The sequence below is a fragment of the Nestor notabilis genome, unplaced genomic scaffold, assembly GCF_000696875.1.
Source record: "Nestor notabilis isolate BGI_N333 unplaced genomic scaffold, ASM69687v1 scaffold556, whole genome shotgun sequence".
In the NCBI taxonomy this organism is placed as follows: domain Eukaryota; kingdom Metazoa; phylum Chordata; class Aves; order Psittaciformes; family Psittacidae; genus Nestor; species Nestor notabilis.
This window is the reverse complement of record NW_009931270.1, coordinates 28,283-54,998: the sequence shown is the minus strand read 5'-3', so window position 1 is coordinate 54,998 and position 26,716 is coordinate 28,283. Positions and strand designations below refer to the sequence as shown.

Genomic DNA, 26,716 nt, shown 5'->3' with positions numbered 1-26,716 from the left:
TGGGGCCTCGTGTGTGTGGGGGGTCCCCGCAAGGCTCAGCGCCGTTGCTTGTTCCGTGCAGGTTCCCTGTCGTCGCTTCCAAAGGGAAACCCGCAATGTCCGGAGGTCTCGATGTCCTGCAGATGAAGGAGGAGGATGTCCTCAAGTTCCTCGCTGCCGGGACCCACCTGGGAGGCACCAACCTCGACTTCCAGATGGAGCAGTATATCTACAAAAGGAAAAGCGATGGTAAGGCCGTGGGGTGGGTGGCCCTGGGTGCGCAGCTGGGACCCTGTGGGCACAGCTGAGGGAAGAGGAAAGCGCGAATGCTTGAGCCTTTTAGCAGCGTCTCCATGGCCTGAAAGGTACAGCCGTGTTTCACTCATGGAATCTCTTTATTTGGAGAAGTAGAATGAAACACGTATTTCAGAACTTGCTAAATTAACCACAGCTGGATTTGGGCATTTCTGATAGGTTTTGACTATAGTAACAAAACGGCTTTAATGTCTCAGTAGTGATTTTTGCTACTTGTTTGCAGTGTTCTTCAATCTGAGCTGCACCCCGTTAAAAGATTGAAGTTCATATCAGGCCCTGGTTCATGCTGATAGATGTCTGGAAGTGTTGCATCCATCATGTTGATAGGTAGCCTTCCGCATAAAATCATTTTGGGGATTTTCGTTGGAATAGCTTTCTACTAACAGAATTTTGGAGTAACCACAGCCATGCAACAAGTTTAATGGCAGGAGCGTGCTATCCTGTTCTAGGATCTTGTATCAGCTGGTTGCTCTAAAGCCTTTTGTCACCAATAGGTATTTACATCATCAATTTGAAGAGGACCTGGGAGAAGCTCCTCCTGGCAGCCCGTGCCATTGTTGCCATTGAGAACCCAGCTGATGTGAGCGTCATTTCCTCTAGGAATACTGGACAGGTATGGATATGTGTTGGTCATGGAGCTGGACTCTTGGTTGCCCCATTGCCTGCTGGTGGCAGTTTAATGGTAAAAGTAGCACAAATATCTGGCCCTGGAAATGCTGCTTTTTTGTCAGCATGTTTCTTGTGTTGCACTTGCAACTTAGATCAGTTGAAACCTACTCCTCATTTCTGTAGTTTTAGGGTGTTTGGTAATTTCTTTCATATCCTCCTCTGGGTACTTCCTGTTGGGTTATTGGTGCATTAGTGAGTCCCCTGGTGCTCCCTTCACCCCTTGCAATTGTGTGAGTCATTTGCACTGCTTTTTGGGGACAAAAAGTGCTTAATGCATAATATTCTAAGGAAATAATTTGCTCTGTTCCTGAGCAAAGTGTAGTAACTGTGTTTTCGATTTTCTCTAGATTCCTCACAAAAAAATGTTGTAAAGGGGCACAACCTTTAATTGGCCACTGAAGTTTAGCTGGAAACTGAGTTTCTTTGAATCAATGTAGGTGGTGCCCCAAATGTTTAGGGAGATTGTGGATGACATGGGGTGGAAGAGGGAGAGCTTGGGTTCCTGTGGGATTGATCTGCACACTGTTAAAGCTTGATGCTGAGGTCAGTTTTTGGCCAATGAGCTCTCAAGTGTCGGAAGTGTGCTACAGCAAACTGCATGGCAGGGTATTCGCTAACGCCAGGAGAGGGGCTCCCTCTGTGAGTGGAGTTTGATAGTAGGCCCTGCCACATGCCTTAGGAGATGTTGCAAGTGAGTAAGAACTGCAGTTTGTGTGTATTTACTACTGAGTTTTTCCTGTCGTTATGTTACTAGATAACGAAAAGATGCAGAAATAACGGTAGAAAACTAGCTTTGCTTCCTTTATAAGCTGTTTTCTCCCCCCCTTTCATGCTCTGATTATGAGACTATGGAGTAGGCCGTGCAAACTTCAGCAGAACACAGGGTTTTCTATCCTGAATTCCTGCTTTGCTGGTGGATATGATCTTTTTAACTCCAGGAGTTATTTTCAGAATCCTTTTTATTTTGTCCCATTCTGAGTGCAGAGCTTGAAACAAACGGTTCAGTTCAATTTTGTGCATGCTCACACCTGAGTGGCTTGAAACACTGTTTTCCTGCTTCACTTTGACTGTGGTCCATTTTGCAGCGTGCTGTTCTCAAGTTTGCTGCTGCCACTGGGGCTACTCCTATCGCTGGACGCTTCACCCCTGGCACCTTCACAAACCAGATCCAAGCAGCTTTCCGTGAGCCACGACTCCTGGTTGTCACAGACCCCCGGGCTGACCATCAGCCACTGACAGAGGCATCTTACGTCAACATCCCCACCATTGCGCTCTGCAACACCGACTCCCCGCTGCGCTACGTGGACATTGCTATTCCCTGCAACAACAAGGTAAAGGCTGTGTAAGGGTTGCTGTATATCTCAGTAGTTAAGGCCTCTTGCAAGCTAGCAGAGGAGAACTGCACACAGTTGGAGCTTGGAGCTGAGGCCTATTTCTGGCCAAGGAACTCTCAAGTGTAGGATGTGTGCTATAGTAACCTGGCAGGATTTTTTACTGGCACCATGAGGGTCTTCGTGGCCCAATGAGTGAAGTTTGGTAGTCATTCTTGCCACAGTCCATGAATATGAATAAATGAATGCTCCATCCCTGGCAGTGTTCAAGGCCAGGCTGGACAGAACCTTGGGTGACATGGTCTAGTGTGAGGTGTACCTGCCCATGGCAGGGGTTGGAACTGGATGATCTTAAGGTCCTTTCCAACCCAAACCATTCTGTGATAAAGAGACCTGCTGAAGAAACTGCTCAGAAACATGACCTTGCCAGAAGCCACCTGAAAGTCTAGGAAGATGGGAAACTTGCCTTTGATCTCCATCTAGATGTCGTTCACTACAACTTACGTAAGACAAATCTGAGCATGTGTGTGAGATTTGATCATTTAGCTGAGTTTTGTATTCATTTTAGCATGTGATGAGCATAATCCCTGTCTTTTGGAAAACATTCATGTTGGGTAGCGAGCAGTAGGAACTCCGTAGCAGAAGATTTGCTTCAGGCAGTGCTGGATACAGCAAACTTGGGTGCTGGTGATTGAACTGTGCTTTGATTCCTGCAGAGACCTGAAAACGACACTGGGAACTCAGGAAGTTGCCTTTTCCTGAGCCCCAAGTGCACAAGTCTGGGCATTAGCAAGTAATGTCTTTCTCTTGCCAAATAAGAACCTTGGATTGGGTGCACAGAAGTCTTGCTCTTTCAAAGAAGAAACGGTGTTTGAAGGTTTTAGCTTTGCAGCAGATCTTACACCCTTTCTCCTGTTCCAGGGAGCCCACTCTGTGGGTCTGATGTGGTGGATGCTGGCTCGGGAGGTCCTGCGCATGCGTGGCACCATCTCCCGTGAGCATCCATGGGAAGTCATGCCTGACTTGTACTTCTACAGGGATCCTGAGGAGGTAGGTGATGCGTCTCTGAGATGCCTTTGCTTGCATGGTGCTCCTGCCCAATATCTCTACCTGCTGTCAGGGACAGGCTTTGCCAGTGTCATCACTGCACTCCACATTTGAAGGCAGTGGTTGGTTCATTGTATTGCCTGTCAGTCGGTGCCTGTTGTCTGGTCCACGAGAGTGGCGAGGTGTTTCTGGGAGACTCAGGCTATGTGCTCTTCCGTTGCAGATTGAAAAGGAGGAGCAGGCTGCTGCTGAGAAAGCAGTAACAAAGGAGGAGTTCCAGACAGAATGGACGGCCCCGGCTCCTGAATTCACTGCTCCTCCTCAGCCTGAGGTTGCAGATTGGTCTGAGGGAGTGCAGGTCCCGTCTGTGCCCATCCAGCAGTTCCCCACAGGTCAGTTTGGGGGGTGGCTGTGGGAAGTGGGGCAGGTGTTGCAGCAGGTGGGGAGAGCTGTGGTGTACTAATTGTTGGCTTTGTAATTGCAGAGGACTGGAGTGCCCAGCCTGCCACTGAGGACTGGTCAGCAGCTCCCACAGCCCAGGCAACTGAGTGGGTTGGCACTGCCACGGAGTGGTCCTAACTTCAGTTCTGCAGTACTGCAAGAGAAATAAAGACTGGTTTAATACACCCCACATACTGCTTTCTTAACTGGTTGGTGGGTGCAATAAAGGGTAGTGTGGGGCATGGTCTGTGGCCAAGAGTGGTGGAGGGTCTGTACCTGCCATTTTGCCCTGGTGTTGGGGACTGTGGCTCGTCCCCAATGGGGATGAGTTCGTTGCCCCTGTCCCAGCTTTCACCACTCTGCAGGGCATCCCGTGGCCCAGTGAGGGCTGCATGGTACTGGGAGGGGAGCCCTGGTTTGCAAGCTGTTACCCTGATGAAACTGCAGTTGTAGCACCCGTATCACCGATTCCTCAGAAAAAGAATGCCAAAACCAAACCAAACACCTCTTCCCTCCCCTTAATTCTTTTCCTTTAATTGTTTCTGTGATTAATAGCAATAATGGGAGGTAGACCCTTCACCAGGAGAAATGGGGTTGGTTTGTTGGAGGTGGAGATGGGTTCAAATTGGGTCCCCTTTTCCATATTGCTGTGATCTTGTATTCTTGTTCTCCCTTCAGCCGTGTCAATCAACCCATGAAGAATGTTCTCCCTTAGCACAGTGCTCATTTCTTTTACTGTAACAGTACATATTGGCAGTGAAAAGCCTAAAGCAAGCTAGCTATGCTGTTGGCCAAAGGAAGCTGATCTCCTATTATCCTTACCTATTAGATGCAAGACAGCTAAAGATGTTGTTAACTAATGCACAGCTTTTAGCTGAAAAGCACATGAGAACTTCACTATTGGGCCCTGAAAGGGCTCTTCCCATTCTGTTTGTCAGAAACATATCTTCCACCTGTGTGCTGGGCTGCATCAAAAGCAGGCGAGCAGCAGGTCGAGGAAGGTGATCTTGCGCCTCTGCTCTGCTCTTGTGAGACCCCAGTTGCAGCACTGTGTGCAGGGCTGGTGTCCTCAACATCAGAAGGACATGGAGCTGTTGGAGCAAGTCCAGAGGAGGCCACGAGGATGAGCAGGGGCTGGACCTCCTCCTGTATGAAGACAGGCTGAGAACATTGGGGCTGTTGAGCCTGGAGAAGAGAAGCTGCGTGGAGACCTCAGAGCAGCTTCCAGTGTGTGAAGGGGGCTACAAGGCTGCTGGAGAGGGACTCTTCATCAGGGACTGTAGTGATAGGACAAGGGCTGATGGGTTCAGACTGAAACAGGGTAAGTTCAATCCCTGGCAGTGTTCAAGGCCAGGTTGGACAGAGCCTTGGGGGACATGGTCTAGTGCGAGGTGTCCCTGCCCATGGCAGGGGGTTGGAACTGGATGTTCTTAAGGTCCTTTCCAACCCAAACCATTCCATGATTCAGATGTGTGTTTCTGGCACATCCCTGAGTCTCTCTTTCCAGCACCCAGCAGTGGGAGGCTCCTTCCTGCCACTGGAGATGTATTGCTGTGTGTCTTGGCAAGGTGAGAGCCTGTTTGCTTTGGGACCCTGGGTAGCTGTTGTAGCTGGATCAGGGACAGCGGCTGCTGATGCACTCCCCAGTTCTGAGATTGCCCAAAATAACATGTTGCCCTCATCTTTCTTTCCAGACTTGGCATGGGCTCAGCTCTCTGTACCTTGAATCATTGCTGTTACTGTTTCACCATTGTCCCTTTATATTTTTTTAACCTCCTTCCTGTGAATATATTCAGTTAATGAGACTCAGGGACTCAGCTCTGTTTACTTAAATCCAGGCTGCCAAAATGCTACACTCTTCTCATCTGTAGGCAGGTAGCACACTGTTCTACCTTTACCGTCACCTCCACACTCTACCCAGAGAGGTGGTGGATGCCCCATCCCCAGAGCCATTCCAGGCCAGGCTGGATGTGGTTCTGGGCAACCTGATCTAGTTGAAGATGGTGCTTGTTGCAGGGGGTTGGACTAGATGAGCTTCGAAGGTCCCTTCCAGCCCAAACTGTTCTATGGTTCTTTATTTGCCTTTTGGGTCTGAACTAGGTGAGGATGACCATACTTGCCTGTCACTGCTCTTGTGCACAGGAACGTTAACAAACATGGTTCCTGGGGGCAGACAACCCCCCGCGCATCGCTCCCACCTGGCAGGTATCGGGAGGATGATGATGGTGCTGGGCTGCACAGCTGAGAAGTGCCGGGGTGCGCATCATTTCTAAAATCCCAGTAGATGGGGCTGTTACTCCTGGTTTGTCCGATTTCTACTGCTGCTGGTGGCCTGAGAGCAGGACAGAGGGGGAGGACGGCCAAAAGCTATTTGGAAGCACACCTGAGCCTTTTGAGATGGCTTTCTGCAGTGAAAGAGGTCGCCTACCCTCCTAAATATCCCAGCTGCTATTTAGTTCTGCAGGAGAGACTTAACACCATTGCAAATCCCCTGGCTGTGGGGTCTGGTGATGATGCACCTTCAGTGCCCGGCTCCACTTCTTGCAGTGGGAGCAGAGCTGGTCCCACTGTGGCTTGCCATGCCTCTTGCCTGGCTTTTGACTTCCGTGCAGCAGGATGGTGTCACCCTCTCACAGGGATCAAAATACACTTTTTGTGACAAAAAACCCAACCCTACTGTTTTTCTCTATGTGTCTGGGTGTTAAATTTGCCTCCACGCTCAGCTGCAAACCTTGATCTTGCTTTTAATTTCCCTAAGGGAGCAAGTGTGGGATGCTGCTGACTTTCAGTGCAGAGAAACATGGCACTGTTAGATGAAGATGCTCATCCATCCTGCCTGTCTTACTGCTTCCAGCATTTCTAGAGTGGCTTGTCCCTAGTACTCCCAAAGCTCACAGGTACACCACTCATTGCATCCATTGGCTTTGCTTTTATAGGGAAAAATTAAGCAGTACATGTAGAAAGGGAATTAGAGCATGTACTGTTTTCCTCCACTTGTTATTTTGCTGTTTGGGGCTCTAATTTGATAGGCAAGATCACATACAAAACCAAGCCTCCACTACCTGCTCAGCATTGCTTCTGAAGGCTCCTTTGTGCCACATACCTGCTCTCAGCTGGGTAAGGTTTTATGAACCTCAGGGGTGAGGGCCTGGAGCATCTCCTCCCCCTTGCTCAGAAGGAGCGGGGTGAGGTAGGAGTGAGGAGGCTGTTGGCTTTTCTTCTTGGCATGGTGAGGCAAACCCCCTCGGTCTGAATGCTGCCGGCAGCCTGTTGTTCTCCAGCAGTGCCTTCAGGAGGCTTCACAGCTTGTGTTTCTGATTCCAATAGTTCAACCCTTTGGGAACAGAAACTCTTTTGAGATTGATTTTAAGTCTTGATTTGGTTTGTTTAAGCACGGCCTGGATTCCTTCTTGACTTCCAGGATGGTTCTGCGCTTTGTTTAAAACCTTATTTTCCTTCTGAGAAAGCAACATGTTTGTGGTTGTGTTTCAAAATGAGAACTGGGATTTCTGGAACCACACCTTGAATTGAGAAGCAGGAACTTCATTAGGATGTCAAATCTGAGGCTTGTGCTATGAAATCCTGCGAGTTCCCAACGTTGCAGGTTATCAGGTCTGCATGGCGCCCAGGTGGGACAAGCTGTTCTGTTGTGGTCACAGGTTGGTCTGTGATGGTTCTGCTCCCCTGGGATCTGGGAGATGGAGGTTGCTCTGTTCAGGTAGGTGCCAACCCTTTGCATTTATTTAATCTTTATGTTAAATCTTCCGCTATTACAAGGATATGGATTGACCCTCCCTTTTTGTGTCTGTTTAGGGGGCAGCTGTGTTAGAGCAGAGCATCTGTTGGCTGGCTGCAGCTTGGGAAAAGACTTGGTGTGCACACGTGAGCTCATGTGCTTCCTGGGACATAAGGGCTGCTGTAAGGCTCTGCTGTCTCTGGGACTGTGGCTTTATGATTAGAGGCTCTTGGGGCTCTCCTGCTAATAAAATCAATGAGGATTTCCCATGGGCTGATGTGTGCTGTAGGGATACAGGGTAGGGACCAGGCTCAGAGCAGCCACCTCCTTCCTTGCTGAGGCTGGGTTGGGCTTATCCGTTGTGGCAGCTGCTCAATCAGCATGTTGCTGGTACCACAGAGACTCTCGTGCATGGTACCAATTCCTGGTTAGATGAGGTTTAATGGTGGCTACACAGGATGTGTCTTGGTGCTGTGGAGACCCCGCCTCCCACCTCTCTTGTGTCGGAAGGCTGTATTTCTCACAGGGTAGGTTTGGGACAAGTGGTTATTGTGGGGTGAGGAGAGCACTCTCACCACACTAGTGGCTGTGGACCTGTTTCATTGAATCCCAGACTGGTTTGGGTTGTAAAGGACCTTAAAGCTCATTCAGTCCCAACCCCCTGACACAGGCAGGGACACCTTCCACTAGAGCAGGTTGCTCCAAGCCCCATCCAACCTGGCCTTGAACAAAATGTGGGGGCTCCCTGGCAACAGGGGCTCTGAGCTTCAGGCCAGTCCCTTGTCTGACCAAGGAACAGCACTGTTCTCCTCCTCCAAAAGGTGCTGGGCTTCCTGGGGAGCCCAACCAACCAAAGCTTGGTTGGCAGGGGCCTTCTGCAAAACCCACACAGCCTTGGGGCTGTTTCCCTGCTGCTGCTGGGGCTGGGGACCCACAAGCTGCAGTGGTGCCGCTGTGATGGCTTCGTGTTTATACCACCATGCCCAAGCTACTGTAGTGAAGTGCTCTAGCTAATGAAGAAGGCAACGGGGTTTACTATGTTGGGGATGGCTGGTTGTTTTGTGTGTTGTTTCCTGCTCCTCTAGCTGCCCCTGAGCCCTCCCATTACCTGATCTAAAGAAATCTGATAATAACCTTCATATTTTGAAGATCCTAAACATCTGCTTGGGCACTAAATTATTTACAGCTGCTGCTAGCAATAAAACCCCTCAAAATCACCCCCAAAGTCCCATATGTGTGAAATCTTTCTCAGTTAAAGGAAGGTTTGGACCTGCAGCCTTTTGCAGAAGAAGCCTTGGTTTCCCTGAAAAGCTTTGCTTTGAGGGAGGGAGAGTGGAGAAAGGGGAGGACACAACAGCTTGGGATATTTCTGCAGCTGCTGATCCCTATTAGAACAGGGTTACTATTAGTGTTCCACCTCCCACTAACGCGGTCTGCACACTGTGACGGTTTGCCCTCCTCAAGCCACCGAGGTAACAGTGCCATGCTGCTATGGTTGCTCTTCTTTCATCTTCAGCTGAGCTGAAGCTATTTTTTCCCCCTCCCACATTGTCTGCAGAGAGACAGTGCTGGCAGCCTGTGCAAGTGCTGCTGGGTTCCCACCAGAGGAGCTCTCCTCACCTCCCTTCCTGCTTTAACGTCGTGCCACTGTCTCCTTGCAAAGCCTTTTCACTGCTGCTGTGTGGCAGTGGTGGGCGCAGGGCTGCTGGGGCCAAACCCTCTGTGAGCTGGGTTAAATGATGCTCAATCCCACTCCAGTCCCCTTGGGCAGGAGCCTTTGGGGAGCCCAGCTGGGCTCTCACATCCAGCATCACCCTCCTGCCTGGGTCTGGTCTCCAGCAGATGCAGGGAGGTGATGCTGCCTCTCTGCTCTGCTCTACTGAGACCCCACCTGGAGCACTGCATGCAGCTCTGCTGTCCTCAGCACAGGAAAGACATGGACCTGTTGGAGAGGGGCCAGGGGAGGGACACAAAATGGTCAGAGGGATGGAGCAGCTCTGCTGTGAGGAAAGGCTGAGAGAGCTGGGCTTGTTCCGCCTGGAGAAGAGAAGGCTCTCCAGAGCCTTGTTCTGGCCTTTCAGTATCTAAAAGGAGGCCTATAGGAAAGATGTGGAGAGTTTTTAGCAGGGCCTGTTGTGACAGGATGAGGGGTGATGGTTTTGAACTAGAAGAGGGAGATTCAGGCTGGATGTGAGGAAGAAATTCTGTATAATGAGGGTGGTAAAACCCTGGCACAGGTTGCCCAGAGAGGTGGTGGATAAACCATACCTGGAGACCTTCCAGGCCTCTGGGCCACCTGATCTAGTTGAAGATGTCCCTGCTCATTGCAGGGGGTTGGATTAGATGAGCTTTGAAGGTCCTTTCCAACCCAAACCATTCCATGATTCTATGAGGTGGGAGAGACCCTCTGTGGTTGCCACTTTCCTTCTTGGCTGCTCTGCCACTCTCGGGGTGGCTTTTGCCTGTATGTTCTTTCCATGGGGGTTTGATGCTGATGTGTAGTTTTTGCCTACTGGGAAATGGCATCTGTCTGTCCATCCCTGGTGGCTGCGGGCTCTTCTCCCTCTGCCTTCATTCTGCTGTGGGAGGATGCTCAGTGCAGACACATCCCTTCTCCTCAGTGCTTTACCATCAATCATAGAATCATAGAATGAACCAGGTTGGAAAAGACCTTTAAGCTCATCAAGTCCAACCATTACCCCAGCGCTGGCAGAGCCACCACTAACCCATGTCGGTGCCTGTGTGGACACATGCATACACAGACTGGCTGCCAACATGTGGGAGCTCTGTTTGCTGAGCACATGGAGAAGGTGGGTATTCCTGGGCAGCACCACATGGTACCCGTTTCAGATTCTGAGACACTATTAACCACTGGTTTTGCTGGTCTATAAATGGCTGAATTGAAAGGGGCCCAGGGAATTGGGTCCTGTGATTGGAAATGAAGTATTGCAGCAAAGCCAAGCCTCCCTGCATTAGCTTTGTGTTGGTACAGACCATTTAAAACATGCTGCTGGCTTCTGATTCAGCAGTGATGACTCTCTTGTGTGAGAAATGGGCCAGTATTAGAAATCCTTGGTTTTCAGAGTTGCCTTTTTCCCTAAGTTAAAACTGTATGTGTGCATTTGTGAGCACTCACAAAAGTGAAACCGGGCTGCCACTTGTCAAAGGACAAGCTGCTGCCTTGGGGCTTAGGCAAGCAGCAAGAAAAGCATGATGGAGAGAAGAAAATCCCCATGGCTGTCAGTCTGCAGAGCTGGTAACGCTGCATACAGCATGAATTGAAACTGGGGGGATCACTCTTTAAAGCTTTTAGGTGAGCACTTCATTTCTGTTGTCAGGACATAGTTGCTTGGCAGAGACGTGGTTTGGAGATGTGCAGTCAGGCTTTAAAGGTTCCCATTCAACCTGCTAGGGTGACAGCAAAAGCACCTGATATGGTTCTATAGAGGGGTCCAAGCATGCTGGGGTGCAGAAAGGTGGGCAACCTGCTGCACCCATGGCCTGATGGGGTCAAGTCAGGGGCCTGCAGGACATTAGATTGAGTTTCAGTGCACCTTCACCAGCAAGAAAGCCACTGTGGGGATGCTGAGCAGTGTGTCTCGTGGGGTGGGATAAACTGCAAACACATCAGTCTTCATCACCAGGAATTATCTCTGGGCCTGGGGAAATGGCTGTTGGTTGTGTTTCTTTTCTGGATCCGATGGTGGAAGTGTCTCAGCGGGCACTGGAGGCAGTGGCCCCTGTCCCTACAGTGGTTCTTGTGGTGTGTGGAACCTCTTTGCTGCCGAGAGGTTTCTTTAGATTAGATGTGCAGACGATGCCCCTCCTCGGCATCTTGAATGAACTGAGAAATCCCTCCCCAGAGCTCTGGTCTATCAGTTGGTATGATTGGTATGAGGAAACCCTTCTCCCCCTGCCATGAGTAGCGCTGTGTGTGACAAGACAGCCAAGGGCTTGAAGAAGAAAGGAGGTGGATTTGACACAAGATTGTAGCTCAGTGTTTTGAGCGAGCTGACAGTCTGTGAAGGTTCCAGATGTGTGATAGATGGATTCATGTAAACGCAGGGCCAGCTACAGGAGCAGAGGATGAAAGAGGGTTTAACACGATAGTCTTGGCTGCTTGTCTGGAGTAAGCAAGGCCAGCAGAACAGAATCCTGTCAGCAGTGGTGGCGTGCAATGCTTGTTCCCTTTCTCTCCTGGTAAAGCTTCATGTAACCTACCTGACAATGCAAGCTCAGCTGTTTCAAAGTTCTATTTTGGAAGGAACTTATTCTCCTTCTGGAGTGAAAAGCTGATTTTTCTGCTTTGGAGTAGCCAAGGCCTTAGTATTATGCTACTGAATGCAAAATCTCTCTATTCTTTGTATACACATGAGATATTTGGGCCACTTTTCTGGCTTTATGAGCAAGCCTATTTAGTGGTGTCTACTATTTTCTGTTCACTGTGAGTACAGAAAGCAGTTTGTCTCACACCACAGCCAAGCACAGAATGAAAGAAATGGCTGAATGACCCTCAGAGAAGTGTGCATGTTGGCATCCCTTTCACAGCCCCAGTTTGGCCACGTGTGTTTTGCAGAACTGTCCTTTTGGGTTTTCATTTCTATGTTGTTGATATTCCTGTTCATCAGTAACACTGAGCAGATGCTCAGTCTTTCCAGGCTGTGTCTTGCCATGCAAACTAAAAACTGATGCCCATGAGAGCTGCCGGTTTGAAAACAAGATTTCAGTGAGAAGAATAACAAAAGGATTCTTATATAGGTAGAGCTAGAATATATTCCTATCTATATATTTCTATATAGATATATATAGAAATATCTATATTTCCTTGGTTTTTACCAAAACTTTTTGAACACAGCATTCGAGCTACTGACTACTCCAACAAGTCTGTGAAGTTTAACCTCCAGTTGATGTCACTGTTAAATAGGCTCAAAACTCAGAGAGGCAAATAATCATTTTTGGTTAATATGAAGACCAAGGGTTGACATTTTTACACCTTTCACAGCTGCTGGGCTTTAACAGAGAGCCCTGTTGTGAGCTGGAGTCGGGGAAGACAGTTGCCACCAGTCTGCAGAAGTCATTGTCTAGCTGATACCAGCACCCTTGTATCCTGAAGCCTCTGAGCTTGCCAAAGATAGTGATCAAGGAGTGAACCTAATGTATAATAATTAGAGACGAGCAAAGCTTGAAAGATTACTTGGCTAATGGGCAGCTGTGTGCTCCAGAGAAGACAAAGTGCTTTGTAAGGCTCAGTATTATTGCAGGTCTGGGGGGGCTTGATTCAGAGAGCATTCAAATCCTGGAATAGTTACTTATCTGGTCTAAGTCTGCTTTTCAGGTCTCCTAAATCTGCCTGGAGTTCTTTATGGCTTCTTCATAATGTTTCTCATTGCCCTTACATTCCTTGTGCAAATAAATAAATATTACAGAGTCATACTCTCTGCTCTTCTTCCGTGTGTGCATGCACATAGATAGGCACATGCATGTTTTCAGCCCCTTTCTGTTTTCTTGCAGAGGTGAGTGAAATCCAAAGCCACATCTCCCCTTTCCAAATCATGTTTTAATGTGAGATGAGGAGCTAAGAGGATGGAAATCCTGTTCCTCATTATGCAACCATTCTCTAAGATACCAGTCTGCAGGGCAGGCTGGCTGGGGTGAAATCAGGGCACTGTGTCATTTCTGTGATGTCCTTATGGATTAGCAAGTTGGCAAAGCTTTCTCCCAACTTTCTGACCAATATTTTCTATGGACACGTGTGGAGAAGAGTGGGGGACAACAGCTTCTTTCTCCCTAAAAACGCCTTTTCCTGTCTGACTTTTATCCAGTTCAGTGGCTGGGTGTCTCTGCAGACAGAGGTGCAGGGAAGGAAACCAAAACCGTGCTGCACCAGCAGCTTCAGAGCAAAGAGGCAAGACAGGACCTTCTCTGTGAGACACAGCTGGGAGAATGAGCAACCCCGCCCTGGGAACAGCCAAACTGCCTTTGAGCTGCGCCCCAGGGGTCAGACATCCAGTGGGATTGCTGCTGGCTATACTTAGGGGTTTGTTTTTGCTGAAGAACATGAGTTTATTTGTTACAGAAATGTTTATGGAGGAAAACACATAGAAAACCATACCATGATTCTATAGGTGATCTAAGCTGTCCAGGATGGATTTGTGTCAACCACAGGAAGAAACTGTAGATGTAAAAGAGCAGATCAACCCAGGGAAGTCCTGCATGGCGTCCTGGGAAGTTCTGTAGATCTGGAAGATGTGATCCTTAAATTGCAGCAGAAATTTCTATCTGGTTAGAATCAGAAACTAGGCCAAAGCACTTCTAGTCTCTTAGTTGTGCTGGGTGGTGTTACTAAATTGGGAGGATCTCATCAATACAGGTCAGTATCTCAAAGGCAGATGCCAGACTCTTTCCAGTGGTGCCCAGTGACAGGATGAGGAGCAATGGCCATAAACTGAAACACAACAAGTTTCACCTCAACATGAGGAAGAACTTCTTTACACTGAGGGTGTCAGATCCCTGAACAGGCTGCCCAGGGGGGTTGTGGAGTCTCCCTCTCTGGAGACATTCAAACTCGCCTGGACACGTTCCTGTGTGACCTGCTCTGGGTGGCTCTGCCTTGGCAGGGGGTAAAACTGGATGATCTCCAGAGGTCACTTCCAACCATAATGACTCTGTGGTTCTCTGTCTAGAGATTGAAATAATGGTGCAAGCTGTCAATGGACTATGAAAAGAGGAGCAAAGGAGGAATCTGTAGAAAGCAGTAGTGAGGTACACAGTGGGCTTGGAACAAAAAGATGAGAGTTTGGAGGTGGTAGACTAGAGGAAAGCAGTCACGAAGGACAAAATGCTGCTGACAAAACCTCTTCCTCTGCTGGTCTAGCAGGAGTCCTCCACTCCTAGTAGTGGCTGCCATGCAGCTGGACATGTCTGGACACAGACACTCACTCATATATACTTAATTCCTCAGGCAGAGGGGACAGCAAAAGAACCCAACACCCTTTGTTGAGATGACAGGTGAACTCACACTACTTTTATTAACTGAAGAAGCCTTTGAAAGGACTCCAAGCACTTGCACCACCAAGTGAACTCACTGTGCTGCTGTTAGTGGCCAAAGGCCTATGTTCCGTGTGTAGTAGTTTAGCAGTGCCACAGCTGATTTTCATCCTGGCCTCCTCCCATTTCCTTTGTGCTCAGAATCAGCACAGCCTTTGGGGGTTACAACTCCGAAGTGCTATTAAACTTCCAAGCAAAGCTGGTTTAGTGTTAGAGGGAAACAGATGGTCACAAGTGGATGACCAACATAGAGTAATCCTTTCCTACTAAAACTACAGCAGTTCATGCAGCACCTCTGTTTTCATGTCAAACAGGAGGACCATTGCTGAGCTTATTGAGCAGCATATGGGTAGCGTGGCTGCCCTCTCCCCCTCCCAGGGACTGGTCCCAGTGGGTGCCCCCTTGGCCTGTGCTGGCCAGGGTAAGGTGTGCGGACCCCCAGTGTCAGCGGCTGTGTCACCAACACATGGGGTGGTGGGGTGAACGCTGCTCCTCTCCCACCAGGCATGGGGTTGCCACCCAGGACTGCTGCTTTGCCTTGTGTCCCAGCAGGGCTGTTTCCATGAGGAGACTCTCTTTTCTTGTCTAGAGAAAAGATTATGGATGTTATTTTCTTGAGAGCAAGCGCTGCCTTTCTTCCTCTTCCCGGTGGCTGCTGCTTCTCCTACGGGCAATAACTCCAGTGTCTGGGGATTTGTGTTTGAGTGTCTGAGTGAAGAAACCATAACTAAGACCGTTAGCCCCTGGCCAAGAGCCAGCATGTGTCTGTGCTGCCCGAGCCCTCTCTGCAGGTTCTTGCTGATGCATTTATAAGACATGACAGTCCTACCAGCCCTGCTGGCACACCTCTAGCCACATGGTGATCATGGGCAATTGCTGGTTTTAGTCTTTACTTCCAAGGCACCCACAATGCTGCCAGCACTATTTCCATTTAAATGAGTACCCTGGGTCTTCTCTGAGGGGAATCTGTATTGGCTTGACCTGAACTTTGCAGCTTGCCTTGGCCTCTCCAAGAAACAGCCCATGTGTTGTACTGTTTCTCACAGATGAGAGCAAGAGGCTCTGGGTCAGGAAATGGCTGGTTCAGACCATGCCTGGAGGATCTGTCTTCCTTGAGAGTGCCCAAACCCTGGTGCCAATGCCTCCTCCTGCAACTTTCTGCCCAGCCACAGACCCCTACAGCACAGCTTACAGCACTTACTTGCTCTAAGACCAACACAGTCCTGTAAAAAGCTTCTGACTCATTCCTAATGGATTCTTCAATGAAAACCTCAATTTGGAGACAAGTCTGTGCCTGGCTCAACTCATCAGCCCAGAAGCAGCACTGGAATTCCAGTATTGTTCCTAGAATAAATTGTTGGTTCCATGACCGGCATGGTTTATAGCTGAAATATGAATCATAACTTTGGATCACAGTTCCCACACTGTGAAAAGCCTGTGTGAGACATAATCCAGTCTAAAAACTTGCCCTTCCTAGGTGGACTCTGTAAGGTGACACAGTCTGTGCTAGTTATACTTATCCCATCCCTTACGAATGCGTGTCATTTCAGTTTCTCAATCCTTAGTCTGTCTGGTGTCAATAGGAGCATTTTCAGGAGTGTTGGGGGTGTGTGTTTAGTTTTTACCTTCTGCTTGCTTGGGGTGACTTTCATTCTTTGTACTTGGTGTAAATAGATCCTCCAGATCTTGCATCATGGGATTAGTGCTGGCTTTGTTGTTTCTCTTGTTCTTCTCCTCTTCACGTTGCTGCAGCAATAAAGAACATTGGGTTTAGTTTGAAACTGCAGATGTAATCTGTGAAATGGCAGCCTGGCACCGTGGTTGGCCCGGCTAAGTGTGTGTTGGTATGAATGCAATCCCTTTGCCAAGTTTAAGGTTCTGAATCTTGGTCTGCAGTCCAAAGGCTTTATGGAAAGAAAGTAGGTCTGGGCAGGACTGAGAGCCTGGGAAGCAATGTCTCTGCTGCTGTTGGGGCAGAGCACTTGCTGACAACATGATGTAGGGGTGCCAGGCTGTGTGCTTCTGGAACTGCCAGTCTGCTCTCCCTGCTTTATTTAGATGTACCTCTTGGAAGGGAGTGATAAATGCCAGAGGAAGAGGAGGAAGGCACAGCAGCGTGGGGATAGGATGCCATTGTTTTTTTCTGTATACAATTAGGTCTTCAAAAGATTTCCTTCTGGATGGCAGAGGAAGGAAAATACCCCAGGGGCTGTTTCTGCTCAGGACACACTAGGGATTCTGTATGGGGAAGGGAGAGGCTGCTCTCTCTTATGCAGTGAGAAAGTGTGGATGGCATCAGCTCCAGTTCCATCTCCCCTCCCAGAAAGGTGCTCCGCCAATGGAGAGAGTTGTGTGCTGGAGCCATGGAATGCAAGGTGGTGATTGTGGCCTTGCTACAGCCGTTTGGCAAATCTCCCAGAATTTAGGGGCAGCTGCAGCAGATTCCTCTGAGCTGAGCAAGTCATCACGTAGGGATATGTGGTAGGCTCCAGCCGCTGACCACCCCTGCCATGACTGGGCAGCTCCCATCCCTCGCTCCTAAGCAGGGGGACTGTGCTGTTCCTTTGGGCAATACCAGGGCCTACTTTGTGACCCCTGCCTGGTGGCTTGAGCTCCCTTAAACCCTGATCTGAACAGGTTTGTGCAGCATGAAACAGACTACGTGCCCCTAAGTGTGCCGTAACACATGTTCAACTCCTGCAATACTTGAGGATGCCTTGTGCACCAAGCCCTTATTTTAAGCCAAGTGCATGAGCATGTGAACTATTTAGAAACTGATGGTTCTGAATTTGAGTGTTTGGATGTAATTTACGGAGTCTCATTTCTCAGTGCTGACATCCTCCCTTTTAATGTTGCACCAATCTCTGCTTTATGTAATGTGTTGCTCTTCTTCAAAGTAATGAGTGATAGGACAAGAGGAAATGGCCTCAAGCTGCACCAGGGGAGATTTAGATGGAGCTGAGGAACAATTCCTTCCCCAGAGGGTGCTCAGGCATTGGAACAGGCTGCCCAGGGCAGTGCTGGAGTCACCATCCCTGCAAGTGCTCGCCCCCCGTGTAGACGAGGCCTCAGTGACATGGGTCAGTGGTGGCCTTGGCAGTGCTGGGCAATGGTTGGACTGGAGGAGCTGGAAGGTCTTTTCCAACCTGGTTGGTTCTATGATTCTATGTGTCATTGCTTCCTTGGCTCACATCCTGCCCTGTACTGGTTAAATGTTTGATACCAGTCCTTTGGTGGCATCATGTCTTCCTGATGCAAGACTTGGCACTTTGGCCACATGTATGTAGTACAAAACAGCACAGGGTTAGAGATCCACCAGTAAAGCACTGGAGGAGACTGGTGCTGCCAGACCAGCGCAGGGTCTGGTAGCAGGACAGCTTTGCTATTTCTCATTGAGACACATTGTCAAAGCAGAGCTGTGCTTCTGCTGCAGGTATTCTGCTGCCAGACCTCATTCACGTTAATTCAGGGGTCCCTGCCTTATAGTGTTCTACCTGTTGCAGCCCTTCTCAGTTCTGGATATAATGAGGTCCAGATCCTACCCTGCTAATTTGCGACATTGCATCTGTCTGTATCTTGCTTTTCCCATCTGTATGGCAGAGACAGTCACCAGCCTTTGTTGAAAAGTGCTTGGAGAATCAATGGTAAAGAATGTTATTGCCATGCTGTTATTTATGGCTCTTTGCTTTTCAGCTTGTGCAGACTCTGGCTGTGGTTTTGATAGGCTTATCATTGTCCCTGGGAAATCTCAGGCTCCAAAACATTACTTGAACTTATTTTTGTAGGTGGAAAGTGCAGTTTAGGGGAAAACTCACTGTGGTTTTCATGTATGAAATAGCAGCCTATTGCAGGATGTGACTACTTTTCACAATTAGCCATTAAATGCCATCAGACAGGACTGAACAAACATAAAATGCGTCTTCCCCCTTGTGTTACTAACATGTTCAGAAGCGAAGAGCAATTTAAAAGCACATGTTGCACACCAGACTGGAGGTGCATGGTAGTTTCTCAAAGATGGCTTTGCCAGATTAATACTTACCATTTGCATCTTCTTCTTCAGCTCTGCATTGGCGCGCTGATATGCTTCAGCCACAGCGTTCAGGTAATAGATGGCAAGGCTACAAAAAGAGATGTATTGCTGTAGTGGTAGGGCCAGAGAAGAGAGGAAGTCCCATAAGGAGGGAAGATTTAACCTTTTGCCTATATTCTAACACTGAGTTTTCCCACAGGCTGTCTCCAAACTGCTTTTAGAGGCTCAAGGCTTAAAAAAATCTCCCATGGCATGGTCAGCTAAGATGGACTGAGCCAGCCCAGCAGCTGAGTTCTGCTCAAGCAAAAGAAAAATGAGCATCCTGACCTCCTGCCTCCACCTTGGCTGGCCACAGGCTCCCTCTGCCTCCTTTGATGAAACCTGGTGAAACCAGGCACCAGCCTTGAAAACCAAGTCTGCTGATAAAACACATGGCTGAAAGAAAAACCCTGGCCTGGGTGACAAAGCAGGTTACACAAGGACCTTAGAAAAAACTAGGAAAACAGGAAAATGGTGGCAGAGCAGGGGCCTGAACCCTCTCCTGGAAAGCACATTGCTCAAGGCACAGTCCTCCTTCCCTTTTCAGGACCAGCTGCTTCCTGCATACTGGAAAGGGGCCATCAGGAGGGAGCAGAGACTAGAACTGAGGGAAAGCAGAAGCCAGGTCAGGGCAGAGCCACCAGCTTTTGTTTCAATTCCTTCTTCTGCAGAGAAGGGGATGTCTAAAGCCAGGGGAAAACTGAGCCAAGCTTGAGGGAGCTGAAAGGTGATCCAGAGAGTGACTCTTCGTCAGTGACTGTAGCGATAGGACAAGGGGTGATGGGTTCAAACTGAAACAGGGGAAGTTCAGGTTGGATCTAAGGCAGAAGTTCTTCCCTGTGAGGGTGCTGAGGCGCTGGCACAGGGTGCTCAGAGAAGCTGTGGCTGCCCCATCCCTGGCAGTGTTCAAGGCCAGGTTGGACACAGGGGCTTAGAGCAACCTGGTCTAGTGGAAGGTGTCCCTGCCCACGGCAGGGGGTTGGAACTGGATGAGCTTTAAGCTCCTTTCCATAAAACCATTCCATGATTTTATGATTCTATTAAAAACTAAAGATTTCAGATGTAAGTTCACAGAGAAGCTGTGGCTGCCCCATCCCTGGCAGTGTTCAAGGCCAGGTTGGACACAGGGGCTTAGAGCAACCTGGTCTAGTGGAAGGTGTCCCTGCCCACGGCAGGGGGTTGGAACTGGATGAGCTTTAAGCTCCTTTCCATAAAACCATTCCATGATTTTATGATTCTATTAAAAACTAAAGATTTCAGATGTAAGTTCACATCTGCTTGTGTGGCTTCAGCCCCAGCATCCTCAAGCCAGGCTTGAGGATTTTGTCAGCAGAGTGCCAGACTCTGAGCCCAGGAAGGCACTGTGTACTGGCATATCAGTTTCTAGATGGGAGATCAGGAAGGGGTACTTAGGATGGCGTCTCTTGAGGCTATTTGCAGGGGTCTGTCTAGAGGAAAAGCATTTGATTTCTTTTGCCTAGTATTAACCCAGAAGATCTTGGTGATCTGGCCTCTCTGACCCTCAAAAACCTCTTGGAAATTATTTTGTTTTCTACAAGGATGTGATAGTTTTATTTCTTCTATATTATCAAACTCATTGCCTAGGAATTATGGCTCTGGGGCTGCTCTGCTATTTATATTGTGTCCAGCAAGGATGTAAGTGCTGGAGCATCCCTGTTGTCATAAAGATAACTAGATCTGCCCTTACAAGGTGTCTGGGATGCCATGCACTCTGTTTCTGAGCTTCCTTCTCAGGTTCACTTAGTAACTAAGCAAATCCATTTCCATTCCTTTTTCAGTCCTTTCCTGCCCTCTGTGTTAGCAGCCAGCATCATCTCCAACCACAACATCTTCCTTCCATACAGACTCTTTGTTTAATGGGGCCTTGATGGGAAGGGTGTGAACTCATCAGGTGCTTCTCCAAACACTATGAAACATGGGTTAGTGGTGGCCTTAGCAGTGCTGGGGGAACAGTTGGACTTGATGATCTTAAATGTCTTTTCCAATCTGCTTTATTCTATAATAAACCTGCTCTGTCATCAGATAAAGCCTGAGCTTCCTCTGTCCTTGGCTTATTGCAGATTTATTGCTCCCTCTTGTGAGAGTGGGGGAAAAGGGACAGTGCCCCAGAAAAGGGATCTGGGGAGATGCCTTTGCTGCAGTCTGAATCTGCATGTGGGCAGATAGGTTTGGACTGGGTTGTTCAGGTCCAATAAATTGGGTAAGCATTAGCAAATGGAGTTCATTCACTTCCGCTGGGGTACTTCAGAGCTACTTGCCTCTAAAATGAGCCTGGGGATGCACCCTTGTGCTTGAGCTGTTTAGCATGGATGTTCTATGGCCCTGGCATCCTTCTTGTTTTATTGCTCCCCAGAGCTGGGTCACTGCCCTTCTCTAGTTTATGCAATAGTTTTCCATCTTTTTCTCCTCCCTGATGCAGTAACATGCTTCTAGCCTTTACCAGGAAGGTCTGGAAGCCATGGCTTGAAACCTTGCACATTACCCAAGCTAGATTAACTTATGTGCCTGTGTGCACAATATCTCTGCTGCTTCTTGCTCTTTATTTACTTTTCCACTTACCCTTGGGCAGCTAGAAATAGACCAGCAAGTTTGACACCCATGTCACGCACTGGACCCTATCATTGGTTGGGGATGGTTCTGAAGCCAAGAACAGAAATAAATAGAAGAGACATTTTGGTTTTCATCTCAAAAGAAATAAAGGGTTATTATCATGACTGGAGAAAATGGCTCAATTCAGCCTATAGAAGCGGAAACCACATTGTTTTAGTGTCTGCCATAAAAATCACCAGAGTGTCTGCTTATGATCCACCCATAGGTCTTTGTAGAGGCTCTTTTTTATCTAGGCTGCACTGTTGCAGCTAGGGTTGCCGTGCCTACTGGCTATCTGCTCATCAGGACCAAAGGAAGCTTTTGCATTTCCTTGGTTTTAATCTCATGGCAAACTGGATGGGGATCAGTGTAAGGACTAGCTCCAGCTTGACCCTGTCTACCTGTCTGCACCACAGCACAAGCTGAAGGCTTTCAGGGAGAAGGCAGGAAACTGGGGACTTACTAAATGTAATTCTCTTGACTGAGAGGTTTCTGAGAGCAGAAAAGGACCCAAGCCTCAGGAAACATCCTGGCCTGGTATCTATGGTTTCATCTGGGATTATCCCAGGAAAAGTTTGTGTGCACGTAGTGAGCAGCGCTTCTGCAAGACCCATGATGCTCTTGGGGCATGAAAGAGCTGCTGCCAAGGGGCTGTAGGTCTGACTTGTCCATGGGGGCAATCACTTTTTTTAGGGCTGTGGCTCTCCTGGGAGCCGAATTACTAGAAATCATAAATATCTAATGTCCTCCAAGGCCACACAGTGTATCTGGGTGGGAAACGGGGTGTTTTAGGTAATGTGGACGGAGGAGGGGATCACTCAGTTTGCAGAGAGATTTGGGACAGAGTCAAAATGGTGTCTTGAAGAGACATGGACAGATAGGAAGGCTGTGGTGTGGGAATAGCTCAGACTGTGAAAGGGTCATAAAAGATGTTTCTTCAACAGATAAACTGGATTTGTGCTGCCCCTGACCTGGCTGTCATCGAATCCCAGACTGGTTTGGGTTGGAAAGAACCTTAAGATCATCCAGTTCCAACCCACTGCCATGGGCAGGGATGCCTCACACTGGACCAGGTTTCCCACAGCTGTGTAGTTCAAGGCAGGTAGACTGATGACATGGAATTTTCAGTTTGATTGGGATTTTTCTCAGGCTATTTCTTATTGAAATTTTGTAATGTAGGAACTTGGATTTGATTTAACTTAATGGTATTTTCTTCAGTGTAACCTATTCAAAATGAAGAGTCACAGTGCCCAAGAGGCCCATCTCTATTTCCTGTGGATGCCCAAAGAAGAGTGAGAGCAGGCAAACAGGTGTAATACACTCCCCAACCCTCTTCCTGTCTCCCACTGTTTAGTCTGGAGTGTTCAGAGCTGTCTATAAAATTTGGTCAAAGCTCTTCCATTATTTTGATAGCTATGGAAACCTCAAGAACAATGCTAAAAATATATGTTTAAAAAAGAAAGAACCGTCCTGGTCTTAGTGCAGTGGAAGGTGCTGGAGATTAAGTGTAGTTTCAAAGCTGAAATGATCAGACAGCACTGAAAAAATTCCATAGAACCATAGAATGAACCAGGTTGGAAAAGACCTTTAAGCTCCTCCAGTCCAACCATTGCCCAGCACTGCCAAGGCCACCACTGACCCATGTCACTGAGGCCTCGTCTACACGGGGTGTGAACACTTGCAGGGATGGTGACTCCAGCACTGCCCTGGGCAGCCTGTTCCAATGCCTGAGCACCCTCTGGGCAAGGAATTGTTCCTCAGCTCCATCTAAATCTCCCCTGGTGCAGCTTGAGGCCGTTTCCTCTTGTCCTGTCACTTGTTCCTTGGGAGCAGAGACCGACCCCACCTCACTGCAACCTCCTGTCAGGCAGCTGTAGAGAGCGATAAGGTCCCCCTTGAGCCTTCTCTTCTCCAGACTAAACCCCCCAGGTCCCTCAGCCGTTCCTCATCACACTTGTGCTCCAGGCCCTGCACCAGCTCCATTGCCCTTCTCTGGCCCCGCTCCAGCACCTCAATGTCTCTCTTGCAGTGAGGGGCCCAGAACTGAACACAGGATTCGAGGTGCAGCCTCACCAGTGCCCAGCACAGGGGGACAGTCACTGCCCTGGCCCTGCTGCCGCACTGGTGCTGATAGAGGTCAGGACGCTGTTGGCTTCTTGGCTGCCTGGGCACAAGCTGCTCATGTTCAGCTCCATCAATCAGAACCCCCAGCTCCTTTTCCTGAGCAGCTTTCCAGCCACTCTGCCCCACGCCTGGAGCAGTGCAGGGGGCTGTTATGGCACATGCTGTGTTATTCCAGCTGTATTATTTGGAAAAAGAAAAAAAAAACCAAACCCAATCCCAAACAAACCCCATGCCTCTTCATAGTTTTGGAACATGTAATTTTTTTGGATGCCCTGGCTTAGCAATGCTCTAAATGCCACCAGCTGTGATAGAAATTGCTTCTCCAAAAGGCATCAGTCTGAGACTGTCCCTTTACTTCCTGCTGGCTACTGAAGGTTTTTTGTAGGGAAGCTGTGACAGCTTTGATATCCATGAGGCCTGTCAGCCACGTGCTTCATCTGCAAAGTTGTGTTTAATTGGACCAGGTAACTATGTTTTGGGTGAAGGTAAGGGGATAGCGAGCATGTGTCTGCCCTAATCTGGGCTGTTATCTCAGCAGAAGTGCTATTTAGACCTCACTTGCATCCCATCATTTTTCCCTTTTCTTCAACCTCCTTCCTGCAGCCAGGCATATAATATTGCAAGGAAAACTTACACCATGAGCAGAATTGCAGGTATGATCAGTCCTGGATTTGCCACATAGCTGAAGATCTTGGCAACAAAGAGTGGGAAATCTAGCTCAATGGTCTCTTGAATGACTTCATACATCCTTTTCTTTCCACTGGAAAGACAAACAGCCAGTTAGGGAGTGTAGGTATGTCCTGGAGGGACAAAATAGCTCCTAATCTAACAATGCCAAGTAGCATGCTTCATCTGTCTTTCAGAGCATCAGCTGGTTGTTGGGAACCAAGGATTTTTAAATGCCTTCATTTGAAATTATCTATTGGTCCATCAATTCCTCCTTGACCCCCATTGATCATGAGAATAATCTTTGCTAGGCCAACTTCCTCTTGGAGTGAATACATTTATTTCCACATGTGGCTTCTTTATGAGTTCTATTTATCCCTCCAAAATGCACAAAAATCTACAGATTGCAGATATATCATATATTTCTATTCAATATCTTGTTAAATATGGCCTTTTCATAGAGATGACTTTCCATATGCAAATTCCAGCTTTCTGAAATGATGAGCCAACTTGAAGAGCTGCTAAGTAATGACAAAAATAGCAAGCTGTGATTATTGCTTAATAGGAAACTCAGTGAAAGAGTCATTTCAAACCGGATTGATAAAACAGATGAGAGTATTACGTGTGAAAGGAGAACAAATCTGGAAAAGGCTGGATTGTGTAATCAACCTTCTTCTCTCCTCAGCATCTCTTGGGTTATGAATTTACCCCTACTAGTGCTATTCCTCATATTTAGGCTTGTGCCTCCTGGGGTCTTGTAGGATTCTGCTCAGGAAGGTGTTGGACTCTCTCCTGATGGTGGGAGTCAATAGCTAAACGCTATCCCAACTTCATCAAGTGCCTGCAGCTCAGGAGAGCTGAGCTCTCAGTCAAGCTGAGCAGTGCACCAAGGGCCTGAGTCGGGATGAGTGGCTTTTGAAGGGTTGATGGGGAATTGAAATAGCTGTTTCACATTAGTCATCTCCAAACCATAGCAGGTGTATAGCAAGTTTCTTGTCAGATCTTTCCACATTGCTCATTGACACCTGTCCTTGTTCTGGAACTGAGGGAATTCTGGTCTCTTGCCTTCTCCTCTGAGCCTTGTAGCTTCCTGTTGTCATTCCCCACTAGCAAGTGGATAACCTAAAGCAGTGTATCTACAGGAACAATTTGTTCCAAGCTTGCTCCTTGTGGAGTCAGGCTCAGCAAGCCCAGGAAATGGCGTTACTCAACCAAATTAGACTTAATTGGCATGTTAATCCAGTCCACTGAATGGTCTGTGAAGTGCTGATTCTGTCATAATTAAAACCCAAAATAGGCATTTTTCCTTTTTTCCCCTAAAGATGCAACTCTTTGGGCTCAGACCTATCCATTTCTGTCTATTTTTATTCATTATATATTCTATTGTATTTCATTCTCATTTATTACTATAGAATTTTTATTCTACATTTACTGAATTTGACACAATTCACCATGTAAAACACATCTCATGCTGTGGGAGCTCTTGGCTCTGTGAGAGGTCTTCGAAAGAGGTTTTAGACCAGTTTTGCTCCCACAATATTCCAGAGAACCTTAGGGTTGTTTGTGTTGCTTTTCTGTACTGGGGGCTGCACCCTGATGTCCCACCCCTGCTGTCACCTGATGGTTTCATTGGTGTGTGTCAGGAAAACACCAGGAATTGTGTAGCAGAGGAGCTTCCAAAGCCCAGTGCAGAACAGCAGCCAGGAGCTCGGAGCTGGTTCAGTGCTCCCAGATGACTGTTTGCACCCCACAGTGGGGCACAGCCCATTGGTGAGGATTTAACCAGATGGAGAATTGAGGCATTTCACTAACTTCATGAACATAATCCCACATACTACAGCATAAAAATGGTCTTTTTGGTGTATCACTAGTACCTGAATGGTCCACAGTCAAAGGAGGGAGGCAGGGACATGATGGTGTAAGCCACGGGCAGGAGGCTGAGAAACAGGATCAGCAGCAAAAGTCCCATGTAAAAATTATTAGACTTGGATGCTTTGAAGACTCGTTCATGAGGGACATTGCTACTCATAACAGCCCAGCACTGAAAATACATGGAGGTTAATAAGCGCAGCACGTTTATACCCACGAGCCCTGGTGCGTAAAAGGATCCCATCCTGAAAAGGAAAGGAGAAGGAAAGGTATTGTGTTTTGACAGGCTGGAAGGTGTTTTACTCTCAGAAGGAGGAAAACAAGTGTTCATGCTGTGAAGTTTGCACACAAATGAAGCCTGACTATGCTGGCTTGTGTTACCCCTGTGCTCCTGGAGGAGAAGCTGCTTGCATCCATGTTAGGGTAAGGTAACCAGGCATTGAGGACCAGTGAGATCTTGGACCCCACAGTGCTTGCAATGAAAGATTTTGTCAGTTTGTGACAAAAAAATCTCTTGGAGATAGCTTGGGCAATGCCAGGTGAATGTCACCAGTATGGAGACACCCCTTAAATCTGCAGAGATGCTGTAGTAGGGGACCAGGCAGAAGTCATCAATCCATGGCAAAAGAAACTTTACTCCCAGAGGAGGTGAGGGTGCTTTGTGCTGTTGCCTACTGCCTCCCCTGCTGCCGCAGCAGGGCAGAGCAGCTCCTGTTTGCCCTTGGTTGAGGCAGTTTTGGGATGTGCCACTCCGTGCCCACCCTTACATTGATGTGGATGCTTGCAGAACCTCCAGACCCCTTTCTGATCTCT

At 48.2% G+C, this 26,716-nt stretch overlaps 2 protein-coding genes across 3 annotated transcripts in view; one reads left to right on the top strand and one right to left on the bottom strand.

Moving 5' to 3' along the window:
• The first annotated feature begins 21 nt into the window (after positions 1 to 21).
• Positions 22 to 3,966, top strand: RPSA (ribosomal protein SA). Of its 2 annotated transcripts, none has more exons than XM_010015800.1 (6): positions 22 to 228; positions 789 to 907; positions 2,049 to 2,294; positions 3,216 to 3,344; positions 3,565 to 3,733; positions 3,826 to 3,966. In XM_010015800.1, the coding sequence occupies exons 1-6, from the start codon at positions 96 to 98 to the stop codon at positions 3,918 to 3,920; spliced, it is 891 nt and encodes a 296-aa protein (XP_010014102.1). In that variant the 5' UTR covers positions 22 to 95; the 3' UTR covers positions 3,921 to 3,966. The 2 variants fall into 2 exon arrangements, with proteins under 2 accessions (XP_010014102.1, XP_010014103.1); XM_010015801.1 differs by having other exon boundaries at positions 27 to 228; positions 3,565 to 3,737; positions 3,826 to 3,954.
• Positions 3,967 to 14,896: 10,930 nt separating this feature from the next.
• The window catches only part of TMC2 (transmembrane channel-like 2), a gene marked incomplete at its 5' end in the record, with an annotated part of 33,526 nt that continues 21,706 nt past the window's right edge, over positions 14,897 to 26,716 (bottom strand). The window contains 5 exons of the mRNA XM_010015802.1: positions 14,897 to 15,150; positions 16,191 to 16,311; positions 18,605 to 18,683; positions 24,003 to 24,128; positions 25,909 to 26,148. Coding sequence (XP_010014104.1) covers positions 14,897 to 15,150; positions 16,191 to 16,311; positions 18,605 to 18,683; positions 24,003 to 24,128; positions 25,909 to 26,148 — 820 coding nt within the window. The remainder of the gene's footprint in view (positions 15,151 to 16,190; positions 16,312 to 18,604; positions 18,684 to 24,002; positions 24,129 to 25,908; positions 26,149 to 26,716) is intronic.

Coding starts and splice junctions, on each gene's coding strand:
- RPSA (XM_010015800.1), top strand. CDS start 96: ATGTCCGGAGGTCTCGATGTCCTGCAGATGAAGGAGGAGGATGTCCTC. Junction 229..788: donor CTACAAAAGGAAAAGCGATG/GTAAGGCCGTGG, acceptor TGTCACCAATAG/GTATTTACATCATCAATTTG. Junction 3,345..3,564: donor TCTACAGGGATCCTGAGGAG/GTAGGTGATGCG, acceptor CTTCCGTTGCAG/ATTGAAAAGGAGGAGCAGGC.